Source organism: Eretmochelys imbricata, chromosome 3 (genome assembly GCF_965152235.1).
Source record: "Eretmochelys imbricata isolate rEreImb1 chromosome 3, rEreImb1.hap1, whole genome shotgun sequence".
NCBI classification, from domain to species: Eukaryota; Metazoa; Chordata; order Testudines; family Cheloniidae; genus Eretmochelys; species Eretmochelys imbricata.
This window is the reverse complement of record NC_135574.1, coordinates 175389884-175404375: the sequence shown is the minus strand read 5'-3', so window position 1 is coordinate 175404375 and position 14492 is coordinate 175389884. Positions and strand designations below refer to the sequence as shown.

At 42.7% G+C, this 14492-nt stretch overlaps 2 protein-coding genes across 4 annotated transcripts in view; one reads left to right on the top strand and one right to left on the bottom strand.

Annotated features, from left to right (window-relative positions):
• The window catches only part of RHOQ (ras homolog family member Q), a 32962-nt gene extending 27317 nt beyond the window's left edge, over nucleotides 1–5645 (bottom strand). The window contains exons 1-2 of the mRNA XM_077813875.1: nucleotides 5504–5645; nucleotides 4864–4922 (exon numbers count right to left, since the gene is read on the bottom strand). Coding sequence (XP_077670001.1) covers nucleotides 4864–4922; nucleotides 5504–5645 — 201 coding nt within the window. The remainder of the gene's footprint in view (nucleotides 1–4863; nucleotides 4923–5503) is intronic.
• Nucleotides 5646–9556: 3911 nt separating this feature from the next.
• LOC144263152 (uncharacterized) overlaps nucleotides 9557–14492 on the top strand; it is a 48852-nt gene continuing 43916 nt past the window's right edge. For 2 of the 3 annotated variants that reach the window (XM_077813869.1, XM_077813868.1), the window contains exon 1: nucleotides 9558–9599. The gene's annotated coding sequence lies outside the window, so the exon portion shown is untranslated. Of the gene's footprint in view, nucleotides 9600–14492 lie in introns of all 3 variants that reach the window. The other variant, XM_077813867.1, reaches the window with a different exon arrangement.

Sequence of the window (14492 nt, the reverse complement as noted above, 5' to 3'; positions counted from 1 at the left end):
TCTGGTATTGCCCCCCTTACTTCTGCGCTGCAGCCTGCAGAGCTGGGCCCTCAGTCTGCAGCCACCACTGTTCAACCACCCAGCTCTGAAGGCAGCAGCACAGAAGTAAGGGTGGCATGTTAGGATATTGCCACCTTTGCTTCTGCACAGCTGCTGGCGGAGTGCTGCCTTCAGAGCTGGGCACACGGCCAACAGCTGCTGCTCTCCGGCTGCCCAGCTCTGAAGGCAGGGCAGAAGTAAGGGTGGCAACACCATTAAGCCCCCCCGCCAAAAAAAATAACCTTGCAACCCCCCTGCAACTCCCTTTTGGGTCAGGACCCTCAGTTTGAGAAACACTGGTCTCCTCTGTGAAATCTGTATAGTATTGGTTAAAGGCACACAAAAGACCAGATTTCACAGGAGGAGACCAGATTTCACGGTCCGTGGGGCGTTTTTCATGGCCATGAATTTGATAGGGCCCTAGTCATGAAACATGACTTTCTGGTTTAAAAACAAGACAAAAACAAACACCCTTCAGGTATAGATAGGACTTTGCCTAGCTGGAAATGAGGCCAGTTCAAATACTGATTTCTGCTGCCTCTGCTAGTAGTTTTGCCATTCATTTCATGCCAATGAAAGCATATTATATATAACTGGGTGAATGTTGTTTACTTTGCTTAAGATGAATGTCTGTCTGAAACATATACTCTAGTTCAAACACTAGTTGTTGGGCTACATATAGAAATCACAGCGTGGAAGTCTATGGTCTGTATTATGAAGATCAGACTAGATTATCTTAATGAAAAAAAAGTACATATATTTGAAATGAAAAACACAGTTATGTTCCTTGCAGTCAGGAGTTTTGAACCATTTAAAAAAGAAATTTGGCCTCAATCCTGCAGTATACAGAGTGCCTCCTTGTGAGAGGCTCAAGAATCATAGAATATCAGGGTTGGAAGGGACCTCAGGAGGTCATCTAGTCCAACCCCCTACTCAAAGCAGGACCAATCCCCAATTAAATCATCCCAGCCAGGGTTTTGTCAAGCCTGACCTTAAAAACTTTTAAGGAAGGAGATTCTACCACCTCCCTAGGTAACGCATTCCAGTGTTTCACCACCCTCCTAGTGAAAAAGTTTTTCTTAATATCCAACCTAAACCTCCCCCACTGCAACTTGAGACCATTACTCCTTGTCCTGTCCTCTTCTACCACTGAGAATAGTCTAGAACCATCCTCTCTGGAACCACCTCTCAGGTAGCTGAAAGCAGCTATCAAATCCCCCCTCATTCTTCTCTTCCATAGACTAAACAATCCCAGTTCTCTCAGCCTCTCCTCATAAGTCATGTGTTCCAGACCCCTAATCATTTTTGTTGCCCTTCGCTGGACTCTTTCCAATTTATCCACATCCTTCTTGTAGTGTGGGGCCCAAAACTGGACACAGTACTCCAGATGAGGCCTCACCAATGTCGAATAGAGGGGGACGATCACGTCCCTCGATCTGCTCGCTATGCCCCTACTTATACATCCCAAAATGCCATTGGCCTTCTTGGCAACAAGGGCACACTGCTGACTCATATCCAGCTTCTCGTCCACTGTCACCCCTCGGTCCTTTTCCGCAGAACTGCTGCCTAGCCCTTCGGTCCCTAGTCTGTAGCTGTGCATTGGGTTCTTCCATCCTAAGTGCAGGACCCTGCACTTATCCTTATTGAACCTCATCAGATTTCTTTTGGCCCAATCCTCCCATTTGTCTAGGTCCCTCTGTATCCTATCCCTGCCCGCCAGCGTATCTACCACTCCTTCCAGTTTAGTATCATCCGCAAATTTGCTGAGAATGCAATCCACACCATCCTCCAGATCATTTATGAAGCTATTGAACAAAACCGGCCCCAGGACCGACCCCTGGGGCACTCCACTTGACACCGGCTGCCAACTAGACATGGAGCCATTGATCACTACCCGTTGAGCCCGACAATCTAGCCATCTTTCTACCCACCTTATAGTGCATTCATCGAGCCCATACTTCTTTAACTTGCTGACAAGAATACTGTGGGAGACCGTGTCAAAAGCATTGCTAAAGTCAAGATACAATACATCCACTGCTTTCCCTTCATCCACAGAACCAGTAATCTCATCATAGAAGGCGATTAGATTAGTCAGGCATGACCTTCCCTTGGTGAATCCATGCTGACTGTTCCTGATCACTTTCCTCTCCTCTAAGTGCTTCAGGATTGATTCTTTGAGGACCTGCTCCATGATTTTTCCGGGGACTGAGGTGAGGCTGACTGGCCTGGAGTTCCCAGGATCCTCCTTCTTCCCTTTTTTAAAGATTGGCACTACATTAGCCTTTTTCCAGTCATCCGGGACTTCCCCCGTTTGCCACGAGTTTTCAAAAGATAATGGCCAATGGCTCTGCAATCACATCCGCCAATTCCTTTAGCACTCTCGGATGCAACTCGTCCGGCCCCATGGACTTGTGCACGTCCAGCTTTTCTAAATAGTCCCTAACCACCTCTTTCTCCACAGAGGGCTGGCCATCTATTCCCCATGTTGTGATGCCCAGCGCAGCAGTCTGGGAGCTGACCTTGTTCGTGAAGACAGAGGCAAAAAAAGCATTGAGTACATTAGCTTTTTCCACATCCTCTGTCACTAGGTTGCCTCCCTCATTCATTAAGGGGCCCACACTTTCCTTGGCTTTCTTCTTGTTGCCAACATACCTGAAGAACCCCTTCTTGTTACTCTTAACATCTCTCGCTAGCTGCAGCTCCAGGTGCGATTTGGCCCTCCTGATTTCATTCCTACATGCCCGAGCAATATTTTTATACTCTTCCCTGGTCATATGTCCAACCTTCCACTTCTTGTAAGCTTCTTTTTTATGTTTAAGATCCGCTAGGATTTCACCGTTAAGCCAAGCTGGTCGCCTGCCATATTTACTATTCTTTCGACACATCGGGATGGTTTGTCCCTGTAACCTCAACAGGGATTCCTTGAAATACAGCCAGCTCTCCTGGACTCCTTTCCCCTTCATGTTAGTCCCCCAGGGGATCCTACCCATCCGTTCCCTGATGGAGTCGAAGTCTGCTTTCCTGAAGTCCAGGGTCCATATCCTGCTGCTTACCTTTCTTCCCTGTGTCAGGATCCAACTCATGGTCACTGCCTCCCAGATTCCCATCCACTTTTGCTTCCCCTACTAATTCTTCCCGGTTTGTGAGCAGCAGGTCAAGAAAAGCTCCCCCCCTAGTTGGCTCCTCTAGCACTTGCACCAGGAAATTGTCCCCTACGCTTTCCAAAAACTTCCTGGATTGTCTATGCACCGCTGTATTGCTCTCCCAGCAGATATCAGGAAGATTAAAGTCACCCATGAGAACCAGGGCGTGCGATCTAGTAGCTTCTGCAAGCTGCCGGAAGAAAGCCTCATCCACCTCATCCCCCTGGTCCAGTGGTCTATAGCAGACTCCCACCACTACATCACTCTTGTTGCTCACACTTCTAAACTTAATCCAGAGACACTCAGGTTTTTCTGCAGTTTCGTACCGGAGCTCTGAGCAGTCATACTGCTCCCTTACATACAGTGCTACTCCCCCACCTTTTCTGCCCTGCCTGTCCTTCCTGAACAGTTTATAACCATCCATGACAGTACTCCAGTCATGTGAGTTATCCCACCAAGTCTCTGTTATTCCAATCACGTCATAATTCCTTGACATCACCAGGACCTCCAGTTCTCCCTGCTTGTTTCCAAGGCTTTGTGCATTCGTATATAAGCACTTGAGATAACCTGCTGATCGCCCCTCATTCTCAGTATGAGGCAGGACATTGCAATGTTAACCTACATGAATTATTTTGTTTAGATAAGCCACCCCACACAGCTTCATGTAATTTAACTTGTGACAGTTTCTTCATCTGCAGATTTGCAAAAAGTAGGTGTTTTTAATGTAAACTCAATAGTTATTGAAATCTTTTCTTGACATCGTAACAACAGTAGCCACAAATATCAATACAATAATACTAGGGATCCCTTGCACTTCAAGCAGGTTTTATTTGCCATAAGCAGTTTTTAAAACTACAGGTGGACAAAACATCTTTCACAATAGGATTTGTATTTGGAGGCTTGGTAGCACAAATTATTCAGTTTGTTTTGATTGGGCACCAAATAAATTATTACAAATGGAGGTGAGGGAGAGTGATACTGCCTCATTTTAAGTGCTCTTTTTTATAAATTGCAAAACTTTTAGTTATTTAAATTTTCCTAATTAAGCGAGACTGCACTAATCTGGGATTCTGTCAGATGTGGTGTGCTTGAAACAGAAGAGAAACAGATCGCACACTGCATAAAGCCATTCAGAATACTAATCAAAAGAGGGTTTCAAATCTGGACAGGCTACAGAAGTCATTACAGTTGTTTAGACTCGGAATGATGATTTCAGGAATTCAAGTGATGTTAGGTTTGTTACAGCACCGCAACACCAGACAAAATCCCTTCCCAGAATATTAGATGATGCCATTATCCACCATTCAGAACTCTACAGTCACGTACTTCAATCACCAATAAGGGACTAGACAGAGAACTCAAGAGGACCTGGCCATTTAAAACTAAAAATAAAGTCTACCACAGCTGACTGGAATAAGAGTTTGATTAATTATTTTTTTAAACCCAACATCCTGTTTTTATCATTGGTTTTAAAAACATGGCAACACATGGAACTTGATGGAAGCAGGTGATTATTACAAATCAGTGTAGCGAGACAGTCCAACATAAATGAACACCCCTGAATTAATCAGTGTGTCTATAACGATGAAAATAACTGAGCTTTGGAAAACACTTCAGACTGGAATAATAAAAAACCTCCAGGTGCTGGATTAACGCTTTGGCTGGATCTGAAAGTACTCACCTGTCCTGCAGTATCGTACAGCCCCAGCAGATACTGCTTCCCCCCAACTGTAACAGTGACTGTAAAAAAGAGGAAAAAAGAAAGGTGTCGCTAATCATGTAGCTAATGGGCATATAAAAACAAAGGCAGAGGAGTGTTTTCAGTTATATAAGTAGACTCAACATTAAAAAAAAAAAAACAGGAGGTCTAAAAAAGCTACTAGAAGAACACATCTGCAACGCACTTGGAGATGCAGAAAGAATGGGTTTAATGTTTATGTCCTTTCACGTCAAGCACCCAGAGCTAGTGGCAGTCCTGTTTAAACCCTTTCCAGGCACTTCTTAATTTGTTGGTCTCGTTCAGACATTTATATACGCCGGCATCGCCCCCCAGCACTTAAAGCATACTTTAAGGCCAGGATCCTCTGTATGCACTTTCATCTGGCCGGCCCTTTCCAAGGGGAGGCGGCCGTGGGCAGGCAGGCAAAGGCAGGCCCGGCACAGAAGGGTTAAAACCAGCCTGTGTGAAGAAGGTCAAGGCAGGAGGCTCAGGGCTGGAAAACGGCAAAGTTCCGCTCAAGTTCTGCTCTCGCCGAGGAGGAGCCTCTTACTCAGCACTTCTACGCGCCCACCTTTCAGCGCCGATCGCGGGCGCCCCTTACCTGCGTAGTGGTCAAACACGGTGGGCACGTACTCCTCTGGAAAGGCGTCGTTGGCATAGCTCATCAGCAGGCAAGTTTTGCCCACGGCCCCGTCCCCCACCACCACGCATTTCAGCATGACCGTCCCGCTCCCATTGGCCATGGTTCGGGGCCAGTCGTCATGGTCAAGGCTTCAGCTGCGCTCCGCAGGGCGACCCCGCATCCCCGCCGCCCCCGGCTGCGGGTCGCTTAGCAGGCGCCGCCGCCGCTCGCCGGAGATGGCATTTCTCTCCCCCACCCCCCCCACCCCCGCCCTGGCAGGCAGTGCCAAATTTGGCTCGGAGGGATTTTCCTTCCTCTCGCCCCAGCCAGCTGAGCTCGATGACACAATGGATCATAAGACTTGCAGCGCCGAGAAAACAGGAACTTTGAGCAGGAAAACCAGTACAAAGCACAGCACTTTTCTCCTCTCTCCCAGGCGGCCACCCAGGCGCAAGCTAGCCCCCCCCCCCCCCCCGCACCCAGGCTGCAGCGACAAACACCCCAGGGAGAGGGGCCAGGGCAGAGCTCCCCACAGCAAGTGTTCCGCCACTTTCCTTCCCGCCCCCTCCCCCAACGGGTCCCGGCTTCAGCCACCACTTCGGAAACCCTGCAAGCTCAGACTAGCTTGATTCGGAGGGGAAAGGAGGAGCGAAGCCAAATGGCTAAAGAGCAACTGAGGGCTCCTCTCCAAAGAGCCAGCAGCTCTGAGAAACGTCCAAGGCTTTGCCAGGGCGCCCCGGGCTTCCTTCTGGAAAGGAAAAGAAAAAGGGGAATCCCTTCCTCCAGTAAAACCACCGTCACATGCCAGCTGATTTGGGAGCTGATCGTCTTGTAGATGAGCTAGCTGTCTGAAAGAGGGAGTTTTAAACGAGATGGATTAGCTAGATGGATAGAGATGATGATGTACATATATACATGCACCTATATGAAACAAACCCGTATCTATGCATATTAAAATTTCATCTCTATAGAAAATGAGATTGTAATGTCTCATTTTCTCTCTTTCCCGCTACCCACACACACACAGCAAAATCCTTATCCGAAAGGGGTAGATTTTTAAAAATTACTTTCTAATTGAGAGAGCCTCCTTCCCAGTGAGTGTTATTTGGCCAGGTTAGAAATTAACACCAATTAATTTTCCTGTTGTGAAGAGTTGTTGGGATCTTCCCCCCTTCCCTTCACAAAATGAGAACTTATCCCCTATAGATAAGAAGAAAACTTTTAAAAACAAGAGGGTGTCAGGTTGAATTGGGGCTGAACTGTGAAGACCAGTATGAAAAGAATCAGTCAGAAAAGGACTTTTTTTTCCAGTACTGGATATATATTAGAGATGTCCTCGTACAGAAGCAAATCTGTTCTTGGGTCTGAATTTCATGACTGCGTCATGTGCATATGTACGGACATGTGTATATGTCCGAGTCATGAAATTCAGTCCTAAATACAGATTTGCCTCTGTACAAACCCATCTCTAATATATATCCAGTGCTGAAGAAACCAGGCCTTTCATAGCTATTAAATTAAACCACAATAGTCCATATATCCAAACAACCACGAATGTTGCATCTTCAAGCAACAAGCAATGCCATCCAAACTACGGGGTGCTGCTAACTTTGCCTCAAGTTTTAAAGCATCATTGAGAAGTCTGGATGCAGTGCTGAGCTGCCAAGTACTTAATACTTAACAGGGCCCTGGGATTTATTGCGTTCCCAGGTAGCAACTTTGTTGGCCAGCACCCTCACATTAGCTTGGCAAGAACTAATGATAAAATATATTGTATAAGAGATTAGGGATGAAACCCTGGCCCCGTTAAGGTCAATGACAAAACTCCCATTGGTGCTCAGTGTTCACCCCCTACTCAATTTATTAAACAGCAGATTCCTGAAACGCAGGAGACCACATTGATAGTGAATTCAGTGATAGTGAAACTCACTTACCTTTTATTTAGGCTTGGCAGAATCAATTTTTATTTTTTAATAATTTCAATGGATATTGATGTTTATTTTAAGCATTTTTTCAATTTTTATCAGTTTATATTTTCACAGTTGTGCAAAATTATAGGGTTTAATTTTTTTTTCTTTTTTATCAGTTTAAATTTTCATAGTTGAAGAAAATTATGTGGGGGTTAGACAATCATTATTTAATCACAGCAGATGTTGAGATTCAAAAAGTTAAAGCTTTATAACCATTAAAACACAACTTGTTACCATCACATGTCAAAGTAGACAGAGTAAATATCCTTACATTAAACTCTAATGTACTCAAGTAGTGTTTTTCTTACTTTGCCTATGTGTAAATTTCAATTATTATCGAAGGAAATATTTTTTCACTGGTTTGTGTGTGTACAGTGAAATCAACATTTACTGACAAAAAATATAATCCTTCTAAGCCTACTTTTTAGTTTATTTATTTATTTTAAGGCTTATTCCCAAATCCCTGAGCACAACACAATCATGATAAAACATACCACTTATTGCATCACAAAGCACAAACAGCCTGCCTCATCATTCAAAAGTACCTGCTCTCCACCCCATCCATATGTTACCCCATGCCCCACCGCTAAAAGAGGCTAAGATAGGAAAGCACAGCACATCCTGAAGGAATTAAATCCAGGCTTTGGCAGACCCAGAAGTATGGAAGCATATTCTGGAGCAGTCTGTTACCATTCCCACCCTGCTTCAACCTGGGACTGTCATCTTAAGTGACTGAGCTGACAGAACCTGCCATGGTGTCACTCATGTAGGGAAAGAGATGGTTCCTCAGGTACCTTGAACCCATATTGTTTAGGCCTTTGAAAGTCAAAGCCAACCCCTTAAACTTTATGCAGAATTCATTTGGTAACCACTGCCGATCTCAAAGCACAGGTGCAATCTGCTCCTTCAGAGAAGTGTTGTGTAATAGATGGGCAGCTGCATTGCACGCTAGCCAAAGTTTCAGAATGAATTTTGGGAGTCACTCCGTGTGTGGTACATTGTAGTAAACTGACCTTGTAACTTTTAACTTTTGAGAAGCACCAAGAACTTCATAGTGATAGTTCCTAGATAGATTAGATTAGGTGTGACAGTGACCTGGGTGGTCATGCTGGGGTTCAAATCCAAGAGAAAAGCCCATAACTCTTTTATCGAGCTTGCCATTAAAAAAAAAGGTGCACTTAGCAACAGCTATTAGCTAAATATCCAGGAGGAGCTGGGTATTTCAACAAGACCCTAGGTTGTGAACATGAATAACAAATGGCCTACCTATATGCCATCAGCCTAGGGTGCTCTGTATAATTGTCACCATTTCTGACAGTTGCTTCCCCTACTCTATAATCATTGCTTCAGCCTCATTCAGGTTGCTTATCAGCCTGCTTGCTCTCATCCATGCTCCAGTCTCTGCTAGACTCTGGATAAATCACTCATGTGTACCAAATGAGTTGGAGGAGATCATGGAGATACAGAACTGTGCCCTCTGTATATTGAAATTCCAAACCCCATGCCTCTTGCCAACACTCCCACTGGCTCACGACCATGTTGAATAGGGCGGCTGATAGAATGGAACCCTGTAGAGCCTCACATAAAAGAGCCCTGATTGCAAATGAACAATTGCCCGGTACTGATAGCTCTAGCACTTCGAGCTCTCCACCGATAGACCCTGTTTTCATGCAAGTGGTGATAATAGTGCAATAATGAGGGAAGAACAATAAAGAAAACATTACAGTTGGGGACTCTTTTAAATAGATTTTTTCCAGTATTTCCAAACATCAGTGTATAGGGCAGACTCTCAGCTGATGTAAATCTGCATAGCTCCACTGAAACATTCAACAAAATCTTAATCTGGTAAAATAATATTTTACCAGAAATCACATCTTTCTTCCAGACATATCAAAAATCCGAAGTTACATTAACTGTATTTCCATTTTGCAGCAACACAGATCGCAAGCTGTGAATGTTAAAAGTATTACTCACCTATTGCAAATGTGAATTCCAAAATCTTAATATTTAAGATATTAGATCCACTGGCACACATTCATGTTGGTTTTTCTTCTCTTCAATCACAGGCTACTAATGTGAAACAATTGTAAGTTTTAAAGTGTAAGGTAAGACATTTTCTTCATGATTTATAAACTTTATGTTCCATCAATTGTATGTGCACTGGAACTGGTGGGGAAATAGAAAACAGACTTTCAAAAAAAATTCAGGAAAATTGTTTTCAGTTTTTCATGGAAATTACGTTTTAACAGGTTTTTGGCCCCACACTAGCATCCGCAATGGGTTGATATTGTAAGGTTGCAAATGAGTGCTACGCGGTAGCATTGCTTTTCCTTTTAGGGATTAAAAACATTGCCTTATTTATTTATTTACATTGATTATGCAAAGAGATATAAGAAAAAAATAAAATTAATTCAAGTGTTAGGCTACTTAATTGTAAGAGTGTTTCATTTTCAGTTACATACAATTTTCTTGTTACTCTCACGTTAGTAGCACAATCTACCATTTTGTGCAGATGTGTGTGTATTATGTTTACACATATTTTATATACAATAATTTAAAATACTATTTTCTGCTATGCCAATGTGGCTAACCCCAAAGAGTTTTGAAAATATACTAAAATCAATTCAATCTTTCATTCACCTAAAATATCATGCTTGCATATCTCTAAATATAATGTATACATTATTATTATTGATCTCCCCTCCCAGTGTCCTAAGCACATCCCAGTGTGGATAATTATTTTCCATCTGTCTAAATCGCCTTGCTCCTTTTGGTGGATAACACATTCTTCCTCTTCTTCCTGTCCCTCAAATCTTGTGTAGTGGTTCTGGCACCAACAGATAATGGCAGCTGTGTCCCATCACAAAGGTGGTTGCCTTTTAATAGTGGATGAAGTGATCCTAATGGGAGTTTTGAATATTTGAGGAATGCAGGCTCAGGTACTGCCTTATATGTAAAAAGAAAAGGAGTACTTGTGGCACCTTAGAAACTAACCAATTTATTTGAGCATAAGCTTTCGTGAGCTACAGCTCACTTCATCGGATGCATACTGTGGAAAGTACAGAAGATCTTTTTATACACACAAACCATGAAAAAATGGGTGTTTACCACTACAAAAGGTTTTCTCTCCCCCCATCCCACTCTCCTGCTGGTAATAGCTTACCTAAAGTGATCACTCTTCTTACAATGTGTATGATAATCAAGTTGGGCCATTTCCAGCACAAATTCAGGTTTTCTCCCCATCCCCCCACAAACCCACTCTCCTGTTGGTAATAGCTTATCTAAAGTGATCACTCTCCTTACAATGTGTATGATAATCAAGGTGGGCCATTTCCAGCACAAATCCAGGGTTTAACAAGAATGTCTGGGGGGGCGGGGTAAGGAAAAAGCAAAGGGAAATAGGTTACCTTGCATAATGACTTAGCCACTCCCAGTCTCTATTCAAGCCTAAGTTAATTGTATCCAATTTACAAATGAATTCCAGTTCAACAGTCTCTCGCTGGAGTCTGGATTTGAAGTTTTTCTGTTGTAATATCACAACTTTCATGTCTGTAATCGCGTGACCAGAGAGATTGAAGTGTTCTCCGATTGGTTTATGAATGTTATAATTCTTGACATCTGATTTGTGTCCATTTATTCTTTTACGTAGAGACTGTCCAGTTTGACCAATGTACATGGCAGAGGGGCATTGCTGGCACATTGCACATTTAAGCTACTGACATGCTTAAAGTTAAGCACATGCATGTGTTTGCAGGATTCGGACCATAGTTTGTTATTCTCTAAAGCACACTTACCCTTGCAAAAGGAGTTACATCATTTATGAATCAATCAACCAACCAACCAAAAAAGCATTATTGTCCATGTAGAATGTTTAGAGCATATTATAGTTTTCCTCACAGTCAAATGAACCTCCCACATTCAAACTCAGTGGTTTGAGCATTGGCCTGCTAAACCCAGGGTTGTGAGTTCAATCCTTGAGGGGGCCATTTAGGGATCTGGGGCAAAAATTGGGGATTGGTCCTGCTTTGAGCAGGGGGTTGGACTAGATGACCTCCTGAGGTCCCTTCCAACCCTGATATTCTATGATTCTATGAAACAAAGTTCTTCTTGCCTAGTGCAAATGCCAGAAGGCAGTACCGTCATTATAAACTCTGGACCAAACACAGGTCTAGAATTCAATCAGAAGGATTTCCTATTGTCATAAATGGTGCAAAAGCTGTTTGTATTTTCAAATTACAAGTTATGAATCAGACAATTACAATCCTGCTAGTCTGACCAAGATTACGTAATTCAGAAAATGATTTTAATTTATTGCTAAATATAAAGAAAATATTGATGTACTGCTAATGTGCAGAGATGTTCATACCATAAAATAGCTGCAGAAGTGATTTTTCTGGATATTAAAATCTACTCCATCCCAAATATGTTTTCCATTATTTAGAAGATCTTTGGTACCAGTTTTCTCACAGTTTATATGCTTTGGACTGTGTGTTTGCTGCGCCAACTATGATTTCATAGCATACTTTGGTATCAGGACACACCATGGTAACAGTTTCTGTTTAAACACCTGTGATACATAAAATCAGGTTCAGAGATGTTGAAACATATTAGGTCATCTATGGAAGCCATCACACTGCCAGAGCATGCTTGGTCTTGACTGTGTTGTTTCTTTCCACTCTACTTTGAAGGTTCCAAGCAATGGGGCTTTCACGCCTCATGGGTGACTATTTCACAACCAGCAAGCTTCACTGTGAGGAAGGCTTTCTGATATCTATCTTAAATTTTCTCTTTATTAATTCTATCCCATTACTTCTAGTCATACCCTATTTACCACCCTAAATATTTTCCTTTCTCTCCTTGATGCTGATTGATGGTCCTGATCTAAAGTCAGTAGGAGTCTTTCTATTGGCTTTAATGGGCTTTGGATCCAACCCTATGAGATTTCATAATTGTAGAGCTGGATGGAAAATCTTCGATGGAACCATTTTCAGTTAGAGAATGCAGTTCTACTGAAGTCAAAATGCTTGGTGTCAAATTTGCCAAATTTTAATTTCTGTGAAAAACTGAGAGAAAAAGTACTGACAATGTTGAAATGCCCTGTTTTGACATTTCTGGAATGAAATGTTTCAATTTTTCATTTTGAAATGACATTTCATTGTGAATCATTTATAAAATAATATAAAACTAAAAACAAGAAATCAAAACGAAACATCTTGATTTTGCAAAGATGAAACATTTCAATCGACCCAAAATGATTTCCACCACCCAGAACTTTCTTTTGTGGAGAATTTTGGAAATTTACATGTTTTGTTCCTAATCAGAATGAAGACAAACGTTTAAATCCTTAATGAAATGGAATTTCCATCCTCCACCCAGATCTGGTTTTCAGGTCCGCACCTTACTCATGGCTTAGCCAAACTACAAGAGGCACAGTTAGCCCCTTTAACATTTCTCATAAGCCAGTCCCTTTAGCCCATGGGTCATTTTAATTGCTGGATTCCCTTGATTTGTCAAAATGCTTCTAGTAGTGACATGCCCAGAATTGAATGCACTGCTCCAGGTGTGATGACACCAGAATGCAGAGTGCTTATTACCTTCCAGTTCTGTGATGTCATGCTTCTGAGTATGCAGCCCAAAAGTATATGGACTTTTCTGCAGCAATAATGTACTGCAAGGTCCATTATTAAGGAGTATTATTATATGGTATTACAGTACAGCCTAGAAGCCCTAATCAGGATTAGAGCTCAATTTCACTGGTTGCTGTTCAAACACAGAGTAGAAGATAGTCCCTGCCCTGGAGAGTTTACAATCTAATTTAAGAGAGAATGCAACAAGCAGGCACAACAAACAAATGAAGAAACTGAGGACAGAGCTAAAAGTGATAGGAACACATATGTATGTATAGTCGCTACATGCCCCACTCATGTTGTCTTCTATCATCCACAGTCTTTTCAACATTGCTGCTTTCCAAGTTCCTCTCTCTCCCTTTGAATAACTATACTTTGGATTATTTTTCCTCCGATGCATTTCTCCAGATCAAATTTCATTTTGTTATTTTCTGCCCATACGTGAAACTTCTCTGGATCCTTTTCCTCTTCAGCCTTCAATGGCATTCACAACACCTCCCAGCTGAGCATCTTCTGTGAGGTTCATTAGCATGCTCTTTATCCCCACTTCTAGATCATTAATGAAAAGGTTAAAGTAAACAGGCCCTAACACTGAACTCTGATGCTACTCTACTGGACACTCTCCACTTCAGTTCTGTACATTATCATTTAGCAGTACCCTTTTGTCATATGGTCCAACGACTGGTTGTCAATCCATGTGACCGGGTTTATAACCAAACCAGCTTGAATTAATGTTGAGATGGCCTGACACTGTATCAAGCATCTCAGTAAATTCCAAATAGTTTGCATCTATTGCATTCCTTTCACCCATTCATTCTTAGCAGGCAAGAGGAGGGTATTGGGAGTGAGGGAAGAAGAGATGGTTAGGGAGGAGAAGAGTTTGTTGGGGACGGGAATATGAAAGAGAGATGGAAGAGGAGAAACAAGGAAAGGGGGAAAATGCAACATGGAGACATGAAAGGGAAGGCAAATGAGGAAGATGGAGGAAAAGAGAATGAAAGAGAATGCCAGACACTGAAAGATGGAGGAAGAGATATAAGTTAAGGAAAAAAAAACTGAAGTGAAGGAAGTGGGGGAGGGGAAGGAGGATGAGAAAAAGAAGGAGCAGAGACATAGATTCATAGATATTTTAGATATTTAGGTCAGAAGGGACCATTATGATCATCTAGTCTGACCTCCTGCATAACGCAGGCCACAGAATTTCACCCACCACTCCTGCAAAAAACCTCACACCTATATCCGTGCTACTGAAGTCCTCAAATTGTAGTTTAAAGACTTCAAGGAGCAGAGAATCCTCCAGCAAGTGACCCGTGCCCCATGCTACAGAGGAAGGCGAAAAACCTCCAGGGCCTCTTCCAATCTGCCCTGGAA